The 21,657-nt window shown below is 45.6% G+C and overlaps 1 protein-coding gene across 1 annotated transcript in view; it reads left to right on the plus strand.

The window, feature by feature from the left end:
* Positions 1 to 21,657, plus strand: part of CCDC62 (coiled-coil domain containing 62) — a 55,700-nt gene that overhangs the window by 10,975 nt on the left and 23,068 nt on the right. Inside the window, 5 exon segments of the mRNA XM_055237982.2 lie at positions 2,302 to 2,403; positions 8,517 to 8,605; positions 9,599 to 9,714; positions 12,937 to 13,665; positions 18,558 to 18,702. Coding sequence (XP_055093957.1) covers positions 2,302 to 2,403; positions 8,517 to 8,605; positions 9,599 to 9,714; positions 12,937 to 13,665; positions 18,558 to 18,702 — 1,181 coding nt within the window.

Genomic DNA, 21,657 nt, shown 5'->3' on the forward strand with positions numbered 1-21,657 from the left:
TACAGGCGTGAGCCAACACACCCAGCCGATCTTTGCTGATTTAACTTAAAAGATTCAGCATTTGAAGATGTTGTCTTTATGATGCCCTGACCTATGGTTAGCCATAGGTCTTATCTCCATTTGTAGCTTCAGCTAAAACCATAATCGTATTATCATCCCCTTGGCAGCAGGAACAGACTCTGCTTCTCTTTTTCAGTGTACTGTTAATAGCACAGCACAAGGGCTACACTCTAGGTATTTGGTATTTATTGAATGTTTATATATATCAAGGTAAAATATTCATGTAAAAAGAAGTCTATTCTGTCAATATTTATATATTAAAAACATTTTCTAAATTCAATATTAAAACTTTTTTTTTTTTTGAGACGGAGTCTCACTCTGTTGCCCAGGCTGGAGTGCAATGGCATGATCTCAGCTCACTGCAACCTCCGCCTCCTGGGTTCAAGCAATTTTCTTGCCTCAGCCTCCTGAGTAGCTGGGATTACAGGTGGGTGCCACCATGCCCGACTAATTTTTGTATTTTTAGTAGAGACAGGGTTTCATCATGTTGGTCAGGCTGGTCTCAAACTCCTGACCTTGTGATCCACCTGCCTCGGCCTCCCAAAAGTGCTGGGATTACAGGCATGAGCCACTGCACCTAGCTTAAAACTTTTTTTTTTAGAAAAGAAAAATAGTGGCTGGGCACGATGGCTCACATCTGTAATCCTAGCACTTTGGGAGGCCAAAGCGGGCAGATTGCTTGAGGCCAGGACTTCAAGAAGACCAGCCTGGATAACATGGCAGAGCCCTGTCTCTACAAAAAATTAGCCAGGCATGGTGGTGTGATCCTATAGTCCCAGCTAATCGAGAGGCAAAGTGGAAGGATTTCTTGAGCCCAGGAGGTGAAGGTTGCAGTGAGCCAAGATTGTGCCACCACACTTCAGCCTGGGCAACAGAGCAAAATCCTGCCTCAAAAAAAACAAAAAAAAAGAAGAGGAATTTTTATAGAGCTCAATCTCCAGCCCTCCCTCCCCTTCCTGGAGGTCCACAAGTGGGACTGCAGGTTCCAGCCCTGTCCTCACTTGGTGTTTCTGGTGGCTGTCTGCATCCTGAGGCCATGTAGGAGATCCACCCTGAGTCACCTCGTTAGCATGTACTCTGGTGTAATCAACTGGGGCTCTTCATGAATGACAAAAGATGCTTCTGTCACTTAGAAAATTCCACAAGTTTTAGGAGCTCTGTTCCAGGAACAGAGGACAAAAACCACATCTATTTCTTCTTATACCACAGACATATTCAAGGAACAGAAGGAAAGGAGGGAACGGCGGTGGGGAGATGGGCGGGTCAGGTCATGCTGGACTCTGCAGTTTGCGGTAATGAATTTGGATTTCATCCTCAGTGCTGTAGCAAGGCTTTTCACTGAGAAATGACATGAGCAGATTTTTATTTTTATTTATTTATTTATTTTTGAGACAGAATTTCACTCTTGTCGCCCAGGCTGGAGTGCAATGGCGCGATCTCGGCTCACTGCAACCTCCGCCTCCCTCTCAAGCAATTCTGCCTCAGCCTCCTGAGTAGCTGGGATTACAGGTGCCCACCACCATGCCCAGCTAATTTTTGTATTTTTAGTAGAGATGGGGTTTTACCAGGTTGGCCAGGCTGTTCTCGAACTCCTGACCTCAGGTGATCCACCTGCCTCCCAAAGTGTTGGGATTACAGGTGTGAGCCACTGCATTTGGCCTTTATTTTTACTTTACTTTTTTTTTTTTTTGAGATGGAGTCTCACTCTGTTGTCCAGGTTGAGTGCAGTGGCATGATCTCAGCTCACTGCAACCTCCGCCACCTGGATTCAAGCGATTTTCCTGCCTCAGGCTCCTGAGTAGCTGGGATTGCAGGCGTGCGCCACCACACCCAGGTAATTTTTGTATATTTAGTAGAGACGAGGTTTCACCATGTTGGCCAGGCTGGTCTCGAACTCCTGGCCTCAAGTGGTTTGTCCACCTTGGCCTCCCAAAGTGCTGGGATTATAGGCATGAGCCACTGTGCTGGGCAGATTTTGATTTTTAAAAGATTGGTCTGTGTACACTGGGCTGTCACAGGAGAGGCAAGCCTCGTGCAGGGAGGTCAGTCAGATGAGAGCAGGCGAAGCCTCCAACCAGGGTCCTTGCCAGGTATGGAGATGTTGGCTGTGAAACAGATTTTGTCTATAGATCCGACAGGACTGGAAGGGGCCACTGAGGACACGAGGGTTAGGCATAGTGTGTATATGAGGACTGGAAACTAGTATTTATTTGAGGACTTTCTTTTTCTTCTGTTATGAAGAGGACCTCAACGAAAAGACGACAGAAAATAACGAGCAACGAGAAGAGATCACTCGCCTCAAGCAAGAGAAAAGTTGCCTGCACGATGAATTGCTTTTTACTGGTAAAACAGATGATCGAATGTATTTGTAACCTAGACTTGCTATGATGACAGGCTGAAGGAATTATACCTCTCCCAAAATGGTTTGTATTTTTTTTTTTTTTTTTTTTTGAGACAGGGTCTTGCTCTGTCACCCCGGCTGGAGTGCAGTGGTGCGATCTCGGCTAACTGCAACTTCTGCCTCCCGGGCCCAAGTGATTCTCCTGCCTCAGCCTCCTTAGTAGCTGGGATTACTGGTATGAGCCACCACACCTGGCTAAATTTTGTATTTTTATTTTATTTTTTGAGACGGAGTCTCGCTCTGTCGCCCAGGCTGGAGTGCAGTGGCGCAATCTCGGCTCACTGCAAGCTCCGCCTCCCGGGTTCACGCCACTCTCCTGCTTCAGCCTCTCCGAGTAGCTGGGACTACAGGCGCCCGCCACCACGCCCGGCTAATTTTTTTTTGTATTTTTAGTAGAGACGGGGTTTCACCATGGTCTCAATCTCCTGACCTCGTGATCCGCCCGCCTCGGCCTCCCAAAGTGCTGGGATTACAAGCGTGAGCCACCGCGCCCGGCCCTAAATTTTGTATTTTTAGTAGAGACGGGGTTTCACCACATTGGTCAGGCTGGTCTTCTTGAACTCCTAACCTCAAGTGATCTACAGGCCTTGGCCTTCCAAAGTGCTGAGATTGCAGGTGTGAGCCCGGCTTTTTTATTTTTATTTTTATTTTTATTTTTTTCTGAGACAGAGTCTCACTCTGTCACCCAAGCTGGAATGCAGTGGCATGATCTTGGCTCACTGCAACCTCCGCCTCCCAGGTTCAAGCAATTCTCCTGCCTCAGCCTCCCGAGTAGCTGGGATTACAGGCGCGTGCCACCATGCCCGGCTAATTTTTTTTTTTTTTTTTTTTTTTTTTTTTTTTTGAGATGAAGTCTCACTCTGTTACCCAGGCTGCAGTGCAGTGATGCAATCTCAGGTCGCTGCAAGCTCCGCCTCCCGGGTTCACGCCATTCTCCTGCCTCAGCTTCCCGAGTAGCTGGGACTACAGGCGCCCGCCACCGCGCCCGGCTCATTTTTTATATTTTTAGTAGAGACGGGGTTTCACTGTGGTCTCGATCTCCTGACCTTGTGATCCGCCCGCCTCAGCCTTCCAAAGTGCTGGGATTACAGGCGTGAGCCACCGCGCCCGGCCTAATTTTTATGTTTTTAGTAGAGACGGGGTTTCACCATGTCGACCAGGCTGATCTCGAACTCTGGCCTCAGATAATCCGCCCGCCTCGGCCTTGCAAAGTGCTGGGATTACAGGCATGAGACATCGCGCCCAGCCTTTTTGTTTGTTTTTAACACTCTTTGCGGGATCAATGGGGAACCAAGCAGCGAATGTTAATGCTGCCATCCCATTCCCAGTCACTATTTCCTCTTCTGTAAAATGAGCTACTCTCCCTTCCAGCTTGAGCGTGTGACTCTGCTTCTCACTAAAAACATAACATAGATGCTCTTTGACTTACAGGGTTACATTCTGATAAACCCCTTGCAAGTCAAAAATGCATTTAATGAAGCCAACCTACCCATCAGCATAGCTCAGCCTAGCCTGCCTTAAACATGCACAGAACACTCGCATTAGCCTGCATTTGGACAAAATCATCTCACACAAAGGCTGTTTTATAATAAATTGTTGAATATATCATGTAATTTACTGAAAGTGAAAAACAGAATGGTTGTATGGGTGCTCAAAGTAGGGATTTTTTAATGAATGCGTACCCCTAGTAAAAAGGGAACTGAGGGTAGGTATCCGTAGACCAAAAAGTGTTCATATGATTTTCTCTTCTAAATCAATGACTTTCCTAACACAAACCACTGAAAAGAAAGCCCAGTAGAATCATCTTGGCTGGCAGGGATGTCAACAAGCTCTCTATGTCAGTCATTCTCAGTTGGGAGTAGAGAAGGAGGCCTTCACCAGTGGAAACTCTGAGATACTGAGGGTAGGTAAGAAATATGGCAGGGAATGGAATGCAGTTTGTCTGTAAATTAATGGGAAAAAAATTACAAGGTCTCACTCTGTCACCTAGGTTGGAGTGCAGTGGTGTAATCACAGCTCACTGCAGCCTCAAACTCCTGGACTCAAGGAATCCTCCCACCTTGGCCCTTGGAGTAGCCTGGCTAAATTTTTAATTTTTTTGCAGAGAAGGGGTCTCACTATGTTGCCCAGGCTGGTCTGTAGCTCCTGGGATCAAGTGATCCTCTTGCCTTGGCCTCCCAAAGTGCTGGGATTACAGGTGTGAGCCACCATGCCTGGCCTAAGAAGTTTCAAGTGAAATGGAATTCTTAATTTTAATCTCTTGTGATTAAAGATGGGGGGGAAGTGTGGTATTCTGCCACTAGAGGTCACTATTTTCACAATTTCTAGGATTGCTGTATCTGCAAGTAATGATAACCTGTTACGCTGCTAAAGATATCACATATTTGTAGCTTTACAGTTGAATTCAAACAGTCCTTGGACCAGCATTTGTATGCCAGGTGCCCTGCAATATGCTCAGAAGTTCACAGGCCCACAGAATTTACTACTATACAAATGCTATACATAAAATGCTATGGGAGGTCAAAGGAAAGAACAAAGCTTAAAGGATACATTAGTCTCTTTTCTTTTTGATTAATCACTTTTTACCCATGCACTCTACTATGTGTTACTAAGTAAAATACATGGAATTTGTTAGCTAATATTATAATAAATCGATTTCGTGAAATATTTTTATCATATCCTAAGCAGATTTCTTTACCCAGGCTGGAGTGCAGTGGTACAATCACGGCTCACTGCAGCCTCAAACTCTGAGGCTCAGGTGATCCTCCCACCTCAGCCTCCCAAGTAGGTGGGACCACAGGCACATGCCATCACACATGCCTAATTTTTAAATTTTTTGTATGGATGAGGTTCCACTATGTTGCCCAGTCTGGTCTGGAACTGCTGGGCTCAAGCGATCCTCCTACCTCTGCCTCCCTAAGCGTTGGGATTACAGGCATGAGCCACCACACCTGGCATCCTAAATTGATTCCTTAAACATCTTCTTAACTATAGACAATCTTACACCACTGTCTGAAAACAATTTTTGTATGTTTTTTCTTCTTTTTCAAAATATAGACAATTGGTATATTTGCATGTTTCAATTATAAAAGTGAACAAAGCCTACAAAAGAATTTATTTATTTATTTTGTAGAGGCAGGGTCTTGCTCTGTTGCCCAGGCTGGAGTGCAGTGGTGCAATAATAGCTCACCGCAGCCTCGACTGTCTGGGTTCAAGTGATCCTGCCACCTCAGCCTCAGTAGCTGGGACTACAGGCATGTGTCATCACACCTAGCTAATTTTATTTTTTTAATTTTTAGTAGAGGCAGGGTCTCGCTATGTGGCCCAGGCTGCTGGTCTTGAACTCCTAGCCTCAGATAATCCTCCTGCCTTGGCCTCCCAAAGTACTAAGATTATAGGCATGAGCCGTCATGCTTGGCCTAAGCCCAAAAAAGAATTTTTAAAGGCATAACATGATAATATGCTGTCAAGTGCTATGTCTAAATGTTACCATGTTTTTCTGTTTTTGTTTTTTTTTGGAGATGGAGTCTTGCTCTGTCACCTAGGCTGGAGTGTAGTGGCGCCTTCTTGTCTCACTTCAACTTCCACCTCCTGGGTTCAAGCAATTCTCATGCCTCAGCCTCCGGAGTAGCTGGGACTGCAGGCACATGCCACGATACCTGGCTAATTTTTTGTACTTTAGTAGATACGTGGTTTCATTGTGTTTCCCAGGCTGGTCTCGAACTCCTGAGCTCAGACAATCCACCTGCCTCGGCCTCCCAAAGTATTAGGATTACAGGTGTGAGCCACCGCACCCAGTCAGATGTTACCACGTTTTATTTGAAGTTGGAAGATGTCTTAAAGTTTTACTTTTAAGTTTAAAACTTGTTGAAAATGCAGTTTTTGTTTGTTTGTTTGTTTTGAGACGGAGTCTCGCTCTCTGTTGCCCAGGCTGGAGTGCAGTGGTGCGTTTGCGGCTCACTGCAAGCTCAGCCTCCTGGGTTCACGCTGTTCTCCTGCCTCAGCCTCCCGAGTAGCTGGGACTACAGGTGCCCGCCACCACGCCCGGCTAATTTTTTGTATTTTTTAGTAGAGATGGGGTTTCACCGTGTTAGCCAGGATGGTCTCAATCTCCTGACCTCGTGATCTGCCCACCTTGGCCTCCCGAAATGCTGGGATTACAGGCGTGTTCTTTACATAGGCTGAGGGACATGTTTTGCTTGTACATAACCAGGAGTAAGGAGTTTGCAAAGAGAACAACGATACTAATTTACATTTCTGTGGGTCCTGACAGTCCTGTAGGTGAGCTCTTATAGATTGAGTGTCTGCCTCAGGTCTCCCAGGCGGTAAAAGGCAGAGTCTTGCTCAGAATTCAGCAGGTTCCAGGCGTCTAAGACCCTTCCCATTGTTTTGTCTTAGGCTGATTGTTCAGGCAGATAGCAGCAGAGAGTTCCTTACCTCTTTGTTTTCTGTGGCCAACTTGTGAAAATAGTCAGACCCAATCCACTTGGATCTCTCAGCTAAACCCAGCCATGGAGAAAACTATCTGAACTAGGGAAACATTTATATTTACAGTGGCATTGCCTCTTATGCAAAAGTAGATTATTCTAAAACCAGAGATTGGCCGGGCGCGGTGGCTCATGCTTGTAATCCCAGCACTTTGGGAGGCCGAGGCGGGCGGATCACAAGATCAGGAGATCGAGACCACAGTGAAACCCCGTCTCTACTAAAAAATACAAAAAATTAGCTGGGCGTGGTGGCGGGCGCCTGTAGTCCCAGCTACTCGGAGAGGCTGAGGCAGGTGAATGGCGTGAACCCGGGAGGCGGGGCTTGCAGTGAGCCGAGATTGCGCCACTGCACTCCAGCCTGGGCAACAGAGCGAGACTCTGTCTCAAGAAAAAATAAAATAAAATAAAATAAAATAAAACAAAACCAGAGATTAAGGCAACATTCAAATATATATATATATATTTTTTTCTTTGACCACCTGCCCTCCCCCACCGCCCCCTGACAACCCCACTGGCCAACATTCAGATGTATTTAAAATTACTCTGAGGGCCAGATAAAGTAGTTGGCTTTTGTTTAGGGACCATGCTGTATCCAAAACAAGTTGTTCTTTTTTTTTTTTTTTTAAGAGACAGTGTCTTGCTGTGTTGACTCAGGCTGGTCTCAAACTCCTGGGCTCAAGCAATCTTCCCACCTCAGCCTCCGAAGTAGCTGGGAATATAACAAAACAGGTTTATTTAAACATTAGGAGTACACCCTGCTTGGATGCTGTTAACATGAAAGGCATGTAGAATTGAGACCCACTGAGTCAGATACACTACGGATATCACTTCCACTGTTAAAATGTCTCAGTTTTGGCCTGGCATGGTGGCTCATGCCCCTAATCCCAGCATTTTGGGAGGCTGAGGTGGGCAGATCACATGAGGCCAGGAGTTCGAGACCAACCTGGCTAACATGGTGAAACCCAGGAGTTCAAGACCAGCCTGGGCAACATAGTGAGACCCCATCTCTATTTTTAAAAATATTTTATCTTTTAAAATTTTTAAATAAATAATTAAAGTAATATGTATTAAGTATAGAGATTTGGAAATCACCCTTATTCTATCCCCCACAAAAGGAAAGACAAATAATCCCTGAATCTACAAATCACTTCTTTTTTTTTTGAGACAAAGTCCTCACTCTGTCATCCAGACTGGAGTGCAGTGGCGCAATCTCTGCTCACTGCAACCTCCACCTCCCAGGTTCAAATGATTTTCCTGCCTCAGCCTCCCAAGTAGCTGGGACCACAGGCATGCACCACCACACCCGGCTAAATTTGTATTTTTAGTAGATATAGGGTTTCACCATGTTGGCCAGGCCAGTCTCTAACTCTTGACCGCAAGTGGTCTACCCACCTCGGCCTCCCAAAGTGCTGCAATTACAGGTGTGAGCCACTTCATTCAGCCCATTCTGCTATTTTTAAGTTCAGAAACAACAACAACAAAAATGTTAGCCGAGCATTAAATTGTTGGAAATAGGTTTGTGTTGATACAGCTAATGAAAAATGTTAATAATACTTGTTCTTAAATAGTAGAGAGAGAAAAGAGGAAAGATGAATTGCTTAATATTGCAAAGTCAAAGCAAGAACGCACAAATTCAGAACTGCACATTCTGAGACAGGTATGTCCCCAATCATCCTTCTCTATTACATAAGAAATGTTTGTAAACAAATAGCAAATTAGGAAAAATGTATGCCCGTCGATTTTGTTTAATTGGTAGTTTGGAATCCTAACTACATTAGTTGTATATCATGTTTATTTATTTTTATTATTATTATTTTTTTTGAGACAGAGTCTCGCACTGTCAACCGGGCTGGGGTGCAATGGCCTGATCTCGGCTCACTGCAACCTCCACCTCCCAGTTACAAGCGATCCTCCTGCCTCAGCCTCCTAAGTAGTTGGGATTACATGTGCCCACCACCACGCCCAACCAATTTTTTGTATTTTTAGTAGAGACAGGGTTTTACTGTGTTGGCCAGGCTGGTCTCGAACTCCTGACCTCATGACCCGCCCACCTCAGCCTCCCAAAGTGCTGGGATTACAGGCGTGAGCCAGTGCACCCAGCCTGTATATCATGTTTAGTACAGCAAATAGGTCTTGCTTGTGGTGATCAAAGGCTGGGAGTCCAGCTATCCTAGCAAATCTTAGTGCTAACAAAGGAAAATTAAAAGCAGACATATTTAGCATATTTCTCTAGTAACTATCTGACCTGTTTTAGGATTTGTGAACTGTTTCAGGGAAAGTGCCAAATTGTTGGTTCAGTTTAGTTTTTTTTCTTTTTTTTTTTTTTTGAGACGGAGTCTCACTCTGTCGCCCAGGCTGGAGTGCAGTGGTGCAATCTCGGCTCACTGCAAGCTCCGCCTCCCAGGTTTACGCCATTCTCCTGCCTCAGCCTCTCCGAGTAGCTGGGACTACAGGCGCCTGCCACCATGCCCGGCTAATTTTTTGTATTTTTTAGTAGAGACGGGGTTTCACCGTGGTCTCGATCTCCTGATCTTGTGATCTGCCCGCCCCGGCCTCCCAAAGTGCTGGGATTACAGGCGTGAGCCACCGCGCCCAGCCCAGTTTAGTTTTGTTATTACATTTCGTGTTGATTTGTCAATATCTATGACAGATTTATGTAAAACAACAGAATGATCTGCAGTTTCTTAATTTCAATGTGGAAAATCCTCAGGAATTAATACAGATGTATGACTCAAAGATGAAGGAATCAAAGGCCCTGGACTCCAGGTAATCTTAGCAAGATGCAATTAATATAATCTTGTATTATGTTCCATCAGTCAGTATTTACTGTGCACTTACTGTTGGCCAGTACTGACTACTATTCCCCATATGGTAGGAAATAAATGTGGCCAGGCACAGTGCCTCACACCTGTAATCCCAGCACTTTGGGAGGCCAAGGCAGGCGGGTCACCTGAGGTCAGGAGTTCGAGACCAGCCTGGCCAACATGGTGAAACCCCATCTCTACTAAAAATACAAACATTAGCCGGGCATAGTGGCTCATGCCTGTAGTCCCAGCTACTCGCAAGGCTGAGGCACGAGAATCGCTTGAACCTGGGAGGCGGAGGTTGCAATGAGCCGAGATCATGCCACTGCACTCCAGCCTGGTAATAGAGCAAGATTCTGTTTCAAAATAAATAAATAAATAAATAAAAATATAAAAATTAGCTGGGCGTGGTCACGGGCACATGTAATCCCAGCTACTTGGGAGGCTGAGGCAGGAGAATCACTTGAACCCCAGAGGTGGAGGTTTCAGTGAGCTGAGATTGCGCCATTGCACTCCAGCCTGGGTGACGAGCCAAACTCCGTCTCAAAAAATAAATAAATAGGCCTGGCGCGGTGGCTCATGCCTGTAATCCCAGCACTTTGGGAGGCCGAGGCAGGTGGATCACGAGGTCAGGAGATCGAGACCATCCTGACTAACACGGTGAAGCCCCATCTGTACCAAAAGTACAAAAAAATTAGCCAGGCATGGTGGCAGGCGCCTGTAGTCCCAACTATTCGGCAGGCTGAGGCAGGAGGATTGCTGGAACCTGGGAGGCAGAGGTTGCAGTGAGCTGACATTGCGCCACTGCACTCCAGCCTGGGTGACAGAGTGAGACTCCGTATGAAAAAATAAATAAATAAATAAATAAATAAATAAAATAAATGTATGTGAGCTAATAATGATTGTCATAATCCTCAGTCGCAGGAAGACCCGATCTAAGAATTTTAGTCATGATCGCCGGGCGCGGTGGCTCACGCCTGTAATCCCAGCACTTTGGGAGGCCGAGGCGGGCAGATCACGAGGTCAGGAGATCGAGACCATCCTGGCTAACACGGTGAAACCCCGTCTCTACTAAAAATACAAAAAATTGGCCGGGCGAAGTGGCAGGCGCCTGTAGTCCCAGCTACAAGGGAGGCTGAGGCAGGAGAATGGCGTGAACCCCGGGGGGCGGAGCCTGCAGTGAGCTGAGATCGCGCCACTGCACTCCAGCCTGGGTGAAAGAGCGAGACTCCGTCTCAAAAAAAAAAAAAAAAAAAAGAATTTTAGTCATGATCCTGATTTAGCCACTGGATAGAAGTAAATTTATTTAACCTGATTTTCCCTTCTGTTGTGTAGAAGGCTTTGAGCTAGAGTAGACACTACAGAGATGAATCATTCGTCCATCCATCCATCCAGCATTCAGTGTTTGGACACTAGGCTAGGACTTGGGCACATGTAGGTATATAGGGCATGGCACTTGCCCAAAAGAAGTAATGCCAAGGAATGCATTGATCGCTGAGTGGGAGCCCCACTCCACCGAGGGTGATCTGCGCCCTTAACTGGATTTTCCTGCTTGCCTCGTTAATAGGAAACATCTTCCCTTCCCCACAACAAGCAGTGTGGGAATTAAATTGGTTTCTGTAAAATTAAAATATAAACATATAAAGCGTGGTTTAATTTAACAGGCATATAACTGTACCACAGCTCAACTTAGTCTACTTTTCTAAGCCGAAATGTTACAAGAAGTCTTTGAAAGGGAGAGGGATTAGGGAAGCTCCCCATGACTGGTTGGAACCATGGAGGCTGGACTGGGTTGCAGCAGCGACTTTCCCTGGGAGAATGGAGTTGAGAGCAGCAGGGCTTAGTAGCTGCAGCACTGCAGGGATCACCCCAGGCGTGTGGCGTGTGGCTGGGGCTGCCCTGCTTTCCGCTGCACTTGTTTCACTTTCCTTTGGGGCCCTCTGAGGGGGGTTGTGGCCTGTGGCTCTGGGTCCTAGCTGCTGCCACTGCCACCAGACACCAGACTAACTCAGAGTTTTCTTGCAGGCAGAAGCCCCTAACATACTGGCTCTTTCTCCTTTTTCCTTTTTTTGAGGTGGGGTCTTGCTCTGTTGCCCATGCTGGCATGCAGTGGTGCAACCTCAGCTCACTGTAACCTCCACCTCCTGGGTTAAAGCGATCCTCTCACCTCAGCCTTCCAAGTAAGTAGCTGGGCCCACAGGCGTGCGCCACCATGCCCAGCTACTTTTTTTTTTTTTTTTTTTTTTTGTAGATATGGGGTTTCGTTGTGTTGCCAAGGCTGTCTTTCTCCTTTTTGACCTTTGTTGCCTCTAGGAGGTACTAGATGAGGTTATTCCTTAAAAGCTTAAAATGGGCTGGGCGCCATGGCTCACACCTGTAATCGCAGTGCTTTCGGAAGCTAAGGCAGGAGGATTACTTGAGGCCAGGAGTTCAAGAGCAGCCTAGGCAACATAGCAAGACCCTGTCTCTACCAAAAAAAAAATTTTTTTTTTTTTTTGAGACGAGGTTTCACTCTTGTCACCCAGGCTGGAATACAATGGTGCGATCTCGGCTGACTGCAACCTCCGCCTCCCAGGTTCAAGCAATTCTCTTGCCTCAGCCTCCCAAGTAGCTGGGAATACAGGCATGCGCCACCATGCCCAGCTAATTTTTGTATATTTAGTAGAGACAGGGTTTCTCCATGTGGTCCAGGCTGGTCTCGAACTCTCGATCTCAGGTGATCCACCCGCCTCAGCCTCCCAAAGCGCTGGGATTACAGGCGTTAGCTACTGCGCCCGGCCTAAAAAAAAATTTTTTTTAAGCATAAAATAGTTTATAGCATTATGGAAAGACAGAGTTATATTTCCTAAGATATCAGAATGATGCAGATTAGAATACCTGACTACAATACAAGTGACATGAAAAATTTTAAAGGAAGATGTATTAAAAGGTTTTGTCACATTTCTGTAGTATTCTTTTTTTCTCATATAGACAGTAAGTGCAATAAGAGGTGAGGATGGAAAAGGGAATGTGGGCTTGGTGGTCAGAAAGGCTTCCTGGAGAAGGTCGGGCTGGAATTGGGCTCTGAGGTTCAGACAAATGAGTCTCAGTGGGATTTAGCTCTACTGAGTTTTGGGTGAAATGTTTAGAATTATAGCATCAAGTATATCTTATAACCTCCATTTTTTTTCTAATGCCACCATAGCAGAGACATGTGTTTATCAGACCTTGAAAATAACCACCCAAAAGTCGATATTAAGAGGGAAAAAAATCAGAAGTCACTGTTTAAGGACCAGAAATTTGAAGCCATGTTGTTTCAGCAAAATAGGTCAGACAAGAGCTCTTGTGATGATGAATGCAAAGAGAAGAAACGACAGATCAATACTGCATTTGGGGAGAAAAGTGTAATTACGCTGTCATCCATATTTACCAAAGACTTAGTAGAGAAACACAAGTCTTGGTCTCTGGGAGGAAAAACCCAGATTGAACCCGAAAACAAAATTACACTGTGCAAGATCCATGCAAAATCACCAAAATGTCATGGCACTGGGGTTCAGAACGAAGGAAAACAACCCTCAGAAATGCCCACTTTATCTGATGAGAAGCAGTGGCACGATGTCAGTGTTTACCTGGGCCTGACCAACTGTCCAAGTTCAAAACATCCAGAAAAGCTGGATGTAGAATGTCAAGATCAGATGGAAAGGTCCGAAGTCTCATGCTGCCAGAAAAATGAAGCCTGTCTGGGCGAAAGTGGCATGTGTGACTCCAAGTGCTGCCACCCGAGTAACTTCATAATTGAAGCCCCAGGCCACATGCCTGACGTGGAGTGGATGAGTATTTTCAAGCCTTCCAAAATGCAGAGAATTGTCCGCCTCAAATCTGGGTGCACCTGTTCAGAAAGCATCTGTGGGATACAACATGACTCCCCGGCAAGGTGAGTAACGTTCACATCTGTAAACACCCACGGAGCATACATGCCAGTATTTAGAAATACAAAGGGTGACGGAAGCCACGCCATACCTACTATTAATCCAGAAGCCATGTTTGCTAACAGAAATCTTCCTTAGGACCAATGGTTCCCTCTTTTCATCACAGCATGGACTGTTGAGTCTTTAATTATAGAGGCTCTGTTAGATTCCAGGGACGCGTTTATACTGAGGACGGCTTCTGAGGCAAAGGTTTGTTTAAAAACAAAACCAGTTGTTATGACTTGGGCAAATATGTTTTATTAAAAAGCAAACGGGTGGATCGCTGCACAGGGTGGAATGCCACCCTAGAGCATTCCTCACCCCAGAAGCCATTCTGAACTGACACGCTGACCATTTCTGGTCCAGATGGCATTACCTAGACCCCATATAAAAATGTCTCTTAGGCCAGGCGCCGTGGCTCACGCCTGTAATCCCAGCACTTTGGGAGGCCGAGGTGGGTGGATCACGAGGTCAGGAGATCGAGACCACCCTGGCTAACATGTTGAAACCCCATCTCTACTAAAAAATACAAAAAATTAGCTGGGCGTGATGGCGGGCGCCTGAAGTCCCAGCTACTCGGGAGGCTGAGGCAGGAGAATGGCGTGAACCCGGGAGGCGGAGCTTGCAGTGAGCCAAGATCGCGCCACTGAAGTCCAGCCTTGGCAACAGAGCGAGACTCCATCTCAAAAAAAAAAAAAAAATGTCTCTTGGTGCATTGTGGTGGCTCATGCCTGTAATTCTAGCACTTTTGGGAGGCCAAGGCAGGAGGGTCACATGAGGCTAGGAGTTTGAGACCAGCATGGGCAATATAGCGAGACCCTATCTCCACACTTTCACACTTTTTTTTTTTTTTTGGAGATGGAGACTAGCTTTGTCACCCAGGCTGGAGTGCAGTGGCGCAATCTTGGCTCACTGAAACCTCCGCCTCCTGGGTTCAAGCCATTCTCCTGCCTCAGCCTCCCAAGTAGCTGGGATTAAAGGCGCACACCACCATGCCCAGCTAATTTTTGTATTTTTAGTAAAGATGAGGTCTCACCATATTGGCCAGGCTGGTCTCGAACTCCTGACTTCAAGTGATCCACCCACCTTGGCCTCCCAAATTGCTGTGATTACAGGCATGAGCCACTACGCTTGGCCTCTACACATTTTTAAAAAATTGTTTTTAAGTTAGCTGGGCATGGTGGTGTACACCTGTAGTCCCAGTACTTGGGAGGCTGAGGCAGGAGGACCACTTGAGTCCAGGAATTTGAGACTAGCCTGGGTAACATAGTGAGGCTCCATCTCCACAAAAAAATTTTTTTAATTTGCTGGGCATGGGTGGCAAACACGTGTAGTCCAAGCTACTTGGGAGGCTGAGGTGGGAGGATCACTTGAACTCAGGAGTTTGAGACTGCGGTGAGCTATGATTGTGCCACTGCACTCCAGCCTGGGCAACAAAGTGAGACTCTATTTCAAAAACATTTGTCATGGCTCTTTTTAAAAAAATTGAGATGAAGTGGTACGATATTGCCCAGGCTGGTCTCGAACTCCTGGGCTTAAGCAATCTTTTTCACCTGTGGGGGTTACAGGTGTGAACCACCACACCCGGCATCTCTCAGCTCTTATCCAGGGTCACTTAGTATATTTACATATCCAACCGTGCCTGCCTTTGTGTTCATTCATTTCATATCTGTTTGAGACTTTACATTGCCCAAACTTTCTTAATTTTTGAAAATCATTCAGGAAAGAGGATATTTGTATTTAACAAGCTGGTAAGTTACTGGTTTTTTTAAGAGAAGAAAATTTAAGAGAATAAGGCATATGCTGCCTTATTCAGGCTTGTCTTATTGTTGGAATAGTTAATCTTGTGTGTGAGTGGCGTCATAATATTGTCTGCTATTTTTAAATAAAGCATAGCTCTTTAATCTTAAATTACAGAAAAGGATGAAGTTTCTATATTGAGAGGCGTATTTTAATCGTTACATTGGCTTTATAGGACTTTACGATTAAAATTTATTTCTAGTGCTTAATTATTTGGAGTATCCGTTGGCTCTTTAATTGTATTTTGTTTATTTCCTTTGGCCCTTTTAGAAACTTGAATTGTTTAAAGGTCATGCAGATAGTCATTCTGCCAGTTGCAAATTATTTTAAAAAGTCGGTCATCACACTAAATGTCATCTATTCATATTTGGTCTTTAAAGATCTTTGGATAATTGCAAGTATCAGGGCACAATGCCTATTTTTCACTACTGAACAAGGACACTCATATATTAAGGGACAGGCTTATGTCAGATAGTTTTAAGAGCATAGAGGATTAAGTTTAATGTATGAAATAAGTTCAGATTTACATTCAGAGTTTCTTTCAAGGCCCTTTTGACCTCACCAACTTAAAATGATTGAAGTGATTGCCTGTTCTGCCAGCAGAGACGGATGCCAAGATATCACATGACAAATACGTGATTAAGTAGAAAGATAATTATGTTTTTCTATTTTTCCATAGATTATTTTCCATAGATTGCGTACCTACTTTATTATCTAACTAAAATGTTCACATTTGTGCCAGCATTCCATTTGACAAACAGAGGTTTACCCGTGCAGGGAGAAACCGGGGGCAGCCTGTTCTCACTTCATTGTAGGTTACAGGGAAGGAAGCAGTTCTAGTGCCTCTGGTCTGTTCCAGAACAGCTTTTGCTGTCAAACTCAGGCGGATCACCTGAGGTCAGGAGGTCGAGACCAGCCTGGCCAACATGGTGAAACCCTATCTCTACTAAAAATACAAAAATGAGCCGGACATGGTGGTGCACACCTGTAGTCCCAGCTACTCGGGAAGCTGAGGCACAAGAATCGCTTGAACCCAGGAGGTGGAGGTTGCAATGACCCAAGATTATGCCACTGCACTCCAGCCTGGGCAACAGAATGGGACTCGGTCTTAAAAGAAAAGGTCATTGGTCAGGTGAAGTGGCTCATGCCTGTAATTCCAATACTTTGGGAGGCCAAAACAAGGAGGATCTCTTGAGTTCAGGAGTTGAAGGCCATCCTGGGCAACAGGATGGCCCATCTCTAACAATAACAAAAATAAATAAATAAATGAACAAAGCCATTAACAAAAATCAATCTCACAAACTGAAAACCTAAAATGTTCACAAATATAACCTTATTCCATGTTTTTTTTTTTTTTTCTTTTTAGAGATAGGGTCTCGCTGTCACCCAGGCTGGAGTGCAGTGGTATAATCATATCTCACTGCAGCCTCTAACTCCTGGTCTCAAGTGATCCCACTTCAGCCTCCCAGGTAGCCGAGACTACAGGCATGAGTCATTGCACTTGGTTCCATTTTTTTTTTTTTTTTTGAGATGAAGTTTCGCTCTTGTGGCCCAGCCTGGAGTGCGATGGCATGATCTCGGCTCACTGCAACCTCTGCCTCCTGGGTTCAAGTGATTCGCCTGCCTCAACCTCCAGAGTAGCTGAGATTACAGGCGCATGCCACCATGCCCGGCTGATTTTTGTATTTTTAGTAGAGATGGATTTTTACCATGTTGGCCAGGCTGGTCTCAAACTCCTGACCCTCAGGTGATCCGCCCTCCTTGGCCTCCCAAAGTATGGGGATTACAGGCATGAGTCACCGCACCCGGCCGGCTTTTTTTTTTTTTTTTTTTTTGAGAATTAGTCTGTTTTAATTTTTCCCTCCCTTTTAGATGATCCTATCTCTAGAAACTTCATTTCACTGTATTTTTAGGGAGAACATTTTTTATTCTATAGTTACCTTTACCTAATAATTTTTTTTTAATTTTTTTTTTTTTTTGAGACAGAGTCTCGCTCCATCGCCAGGCTGGAATGCAGTGGCACGATCTCGGCTCACTGCAACCTCCACCTCCTGGGTTCAAGCAATTCTTGTGCCTCAGCTTCCTGAGTAGCTGGGATTACAGGCACGTGCCACCACACCCAGCTCATTTTTTTTTTTTTTTTTGAGGCGGAGTCTCGCTCTGTCGCCCAGGCTGGAGTGCAGTGGCACGATCTTGGCTCGCTGCAGGCTCTGCCTCCTGGGTTCACGCCATTCTCCTGCCTCAGCCTTCCGAGTAGCTGGGACTGCAGGCACCCGCCACCACAGCCAGCTAATATTTTGTATTTTTTTTTTTTTTTGAGACGGAGTCTTGCTCTGTCGCCCAGGCTGGAGTGCAGTGGCGCGATCTCGGCTCACTGCAAGCTCCGCCTCCCGGGTTCACGCCATTCTCCTGCCTCAGCCCCTCCGAGTAGCTGAGACTACAGGCGCCCGCCACCACGCCCGGCTAATTTTTTTGTATTTTTATTAGAGACGAGGTTTCAACAGGTCTCGATCTCCTGACCTCGTGATCCGCCTGCCTCGGCCTCCCAAAGTGCTGGGATTACAAGCGTGAGCCACCGCGCCCGGCCCTATTTTGTATTTTTTAGTAGAGACAGGGTTTCACCATGTTAGGATGGTCTCAATCTCCTGACCTCCTGATCCGCCCTCCTCGGCCTCCCAAAGTGCTGGGATTACAGGTGTGAGCTACCGTGCCCGGCCACACCCAGCTAATTTTTGTGTTTTTAGTAGAGCTGGGGTTTCACCATGTTGGCCAGGACGGTCCTGATCTCCTGACCTCGTGATCCACCCGGATCAGCCTCCCAAAGTGCTGGGATTATAGGCGTGAGCTACCGTGCCCAGCCTTGTTTTAATTCTTATTTGCAAAAGGTACGCATTAACTTATAATATTCTATTCCAAGCTATAATGTTCTACTCAAACTTGAGCTGCTTCAATAACAAAAACACTTCTTTGTCCTTTTAAGATACTTTTGAGTATAAGAGTGATCTATGTATGATATTGTTTTAAGATATTTGTTTTTGTTGGGTTTTCTTATTCATAGTGAGCTAATTGCCATCCAAGATTCCCACTCTTTGGGTTCTTCAAAATCTGCCTTGAGAGAAGATGAGACAGAGTCCTCTTCCGATAAAAAGAACTCACCTACGAGTTTGTTAATCTACAAAGATGCACCAGCATTCAATGAAAAGGTTCGTATTTTGCTTAGAAATCCCCAGCTTACTCAAGCCAGGCCTCTCACCAACAGGCTTTTAATGCTTCTCTAGCAACCACTGGTAGCTTGCTTATTTTGGCTATTCCTCCGTTTTTTTTTTTTTAATTCTAGGATTTTAAGATGTTTTTAAGGCAATCCTTTTATTTATTTTATTATTTTGTGTTTTGTTCTGTTTCTTTGAGACAGGGTACTCAGTCAGCCAGGCTGTAGTGCAGTGGTGCAATCATGGCTCACTGCAGCCTCAACCTCCTGAGCTTAAGAGATCCTCCTGCCTCAGCCTCCCAAGTAGCTGCAACTACAGGCACATGCCACCATGCCCAGCTAATTTTCTTATTTTTTTTGTAGAGACAGGGTCTCGATTTGTTGCCCAGTCTGGTCTTGAACACTTGGGCTCAAGTGATCTTCTTGCCTTGGCCTCCCAAAGTGTGCTGGGATTATAAGTGTGAACCACCATGCTGGGACTACTTTTTTTTCTTTCAAGAAAAATTGTATTTTTTTTTTTTTTGGCAACTTGATACATGTTGGTTGTAAAAATAAAAAGAAAGGGAAGAAAAAGAAAAACAAACCACAAGAACGATACAGAAATGTAGATATCACCTAACTGCCTGGTCTCAGCTGTCCCTTCCTCCAAATAGGCAACCCCTGGCAGTGTCTAGAGAGACCCAGGTGACATGTTGGTGGGCTTGCTTACAGATTTCTCTATCTGCAGAGACATGCATACAGACTAATGTGTGGTAAATGGGATTTCATTATATAAGAAATGTGTGGCTAGGTACAGTGCCTCATGCCTGTAATCCCAACACTCTGGGGGGCCAAGGTGGGAGAATTGCTTAAGCCCAGGAATTCAGGATCAGCATGGGCAACATAGCAAGACCCTGCCTCTATTTTTTATTTCAATAAAATTTTAAAAACATAAAAGAGGAAAACATCGCCGGGCGCAGTGGCTCACGCCTGTAATCCCATCACTTTGGAAGGCCGGGGTGGGCAGATAACCTGAGGTCAGGAGTTCGAGACCAGCCTGACCAACATGGTGAAACCCCATCTCTACTAAAATACAAAAATTAGCCGGGTGTAGTGGCGGGTGCGTGTAATCTCAGCTACTTGGGCGGCTGAGGGGGGAGAATCGCTTGAAACCAGGAGGCGGAGTTTGCAGTGAGCCGAGATTGCACCATTGCACTCCAGCCTGGAAACAGAGTGAGACTCTGTCTCAAAAAAAAAAAAAAGGAAAACATCTAACATCTATGATTTACCAAGACACCAGGGTGGCAAATTGAAATCTTCATCCCACTAATGGGATTACAGTCATGAGGCACTGTACCTGGCCAGACATTTTCTTTTTTTTTTTTTTTTTTTTTGAGACGGAGTCTCGCTGTCGCCCAGGCTGGAGTGCAGTGGCGCGATCTCAGCTCACTGCAGGCTCCGCCCCCCGGGGTTCACGCCATTCTCCTGCCTCAGCCTCCCAAGTAGCTGGTACCACAGGCGCCTGCCACCTCGCCTGGCTAATTTTTTGTATTTTTAGTAGAGACGGGGTTTCACCGTATTAGCCAGGATGGTCTCGATCTCCTGACCTCGTGATTCGCCCGCCTTGGCCTCCCAAAGTGCTGGGATTACAGGCATGAGCCACTGCGCCCAGCCCAGACATTTTCTTATATAGTGAAATCCCATTTACCACACATTAGTCTGTATGTGACAGACTAATCGTGACACATTCATTACACCCAAACCCCTTTGGAATTCTTCCTCTGCCCTGTGTGTCCCTCCCTATTCCCAGACAACCACTCACTAATCTGTCTTCTGTAACACAGATTAGTTTGCATTTTCTAGAATTTTATATAAATGCATTCAAACTTTTGTGTCCCTCTTGTTTCTTTCACTCAGTGTAATTATCTTGAGATTAACCTATGTGACTGTGTGTATAAATAATTCCTTTTTGTTGCTGACAAGTATCCTATTGTGTGGATATATTAGGTTGGTGCAAAAGTAAGTGTGGTCTTTGTCATTAAAAGCAATGGCAGGCCATTAAAAGTAATCCCAACACTTTGGGAGGCCAAGGCAGGCGGATCACTTGAGGTCAGGTGCTCGAGACCAGCCTGGCCAGCATGGCGAAACTCCCTGTCTACTAAAAATACAAAAATTAGCCTGGTGTGCTGGTGTGTGCCTGTAATCCCAGCTACTTGGGAGGCTGAGGCAGGAGAATTACTTAAACCCGGGAGGCGGGGGTTGCAGTGAGCCAAGATCATGCTACTAGACTCCAGCCTGGGCGACAGAGCGAGATTCAATCTTAAAAACAAAGAGCCGGGCGCGGTGGCTCACGCCTATAATCCCAGCACTTTGGGAGGCCGAGGCGGGCGGATCCCGAGGTCAGGAGATCGAGACCACGGTGAAACCCCGTCTCTACTAAAAATACAAAAAATTAGCCGGGCGTGGTGGCGGGCGCCTGTAGTCCCAGCTACTCGGAGAGGCTGAGGCAGGAGAATGGCGTGAACCCGGGAGACGGAGTTTGCAGTGAGCCGAGATCGCGCCACTGCACTCCAGCCTGGGCGACAGAGCGAGACTCCGTCTCAAAAAAATAAAAAAAAATAAAAAAAAATAAAAACAAAGAAAAGTCCCCGGAGCGTGATGTTCCCCTTCTTGTGTCCATGAGTTCTCATTGTTCAATTCCCACCTATGAGTGAGAACATGCGGTGTTTGGTTTTTTGTCCTTGCGATAGTTTACTGAGAATGATGTTTTCCAGTTTCATCCATGTCCCTACAAAGGACACGAACTCATCATTTTTTATGGCTGCATAGTGTTCCATGGTGTATATGTGCCACATTTTCTTAATCCAGTCTATCGTTGTTGGACATTTGGGTTGGTTCCAAGTCTTTGCTATTGTGAATAGTGCCGCAATAAACATACGTGTGCATGTGTCTTTATAGCAGCATGATTTAT

The sequence above is a fragment of the Symphalangus syndactylus genome, chromosome 13 (assembly GCF_028878055.3).
Source record: "Symphalangus syndactylus isolate Jambi chromosome 13, NHGRI_mSymSyn1-v2.1_pri, whole genome shotgun sequence".
Taxonomy (NCBI): domain Eukaryota; kingdom Metazoa; phylum Chordata; class Mammalia; order Primates; family Hylobatidae; genus Symphalangus; species Symphalangus syndactylus.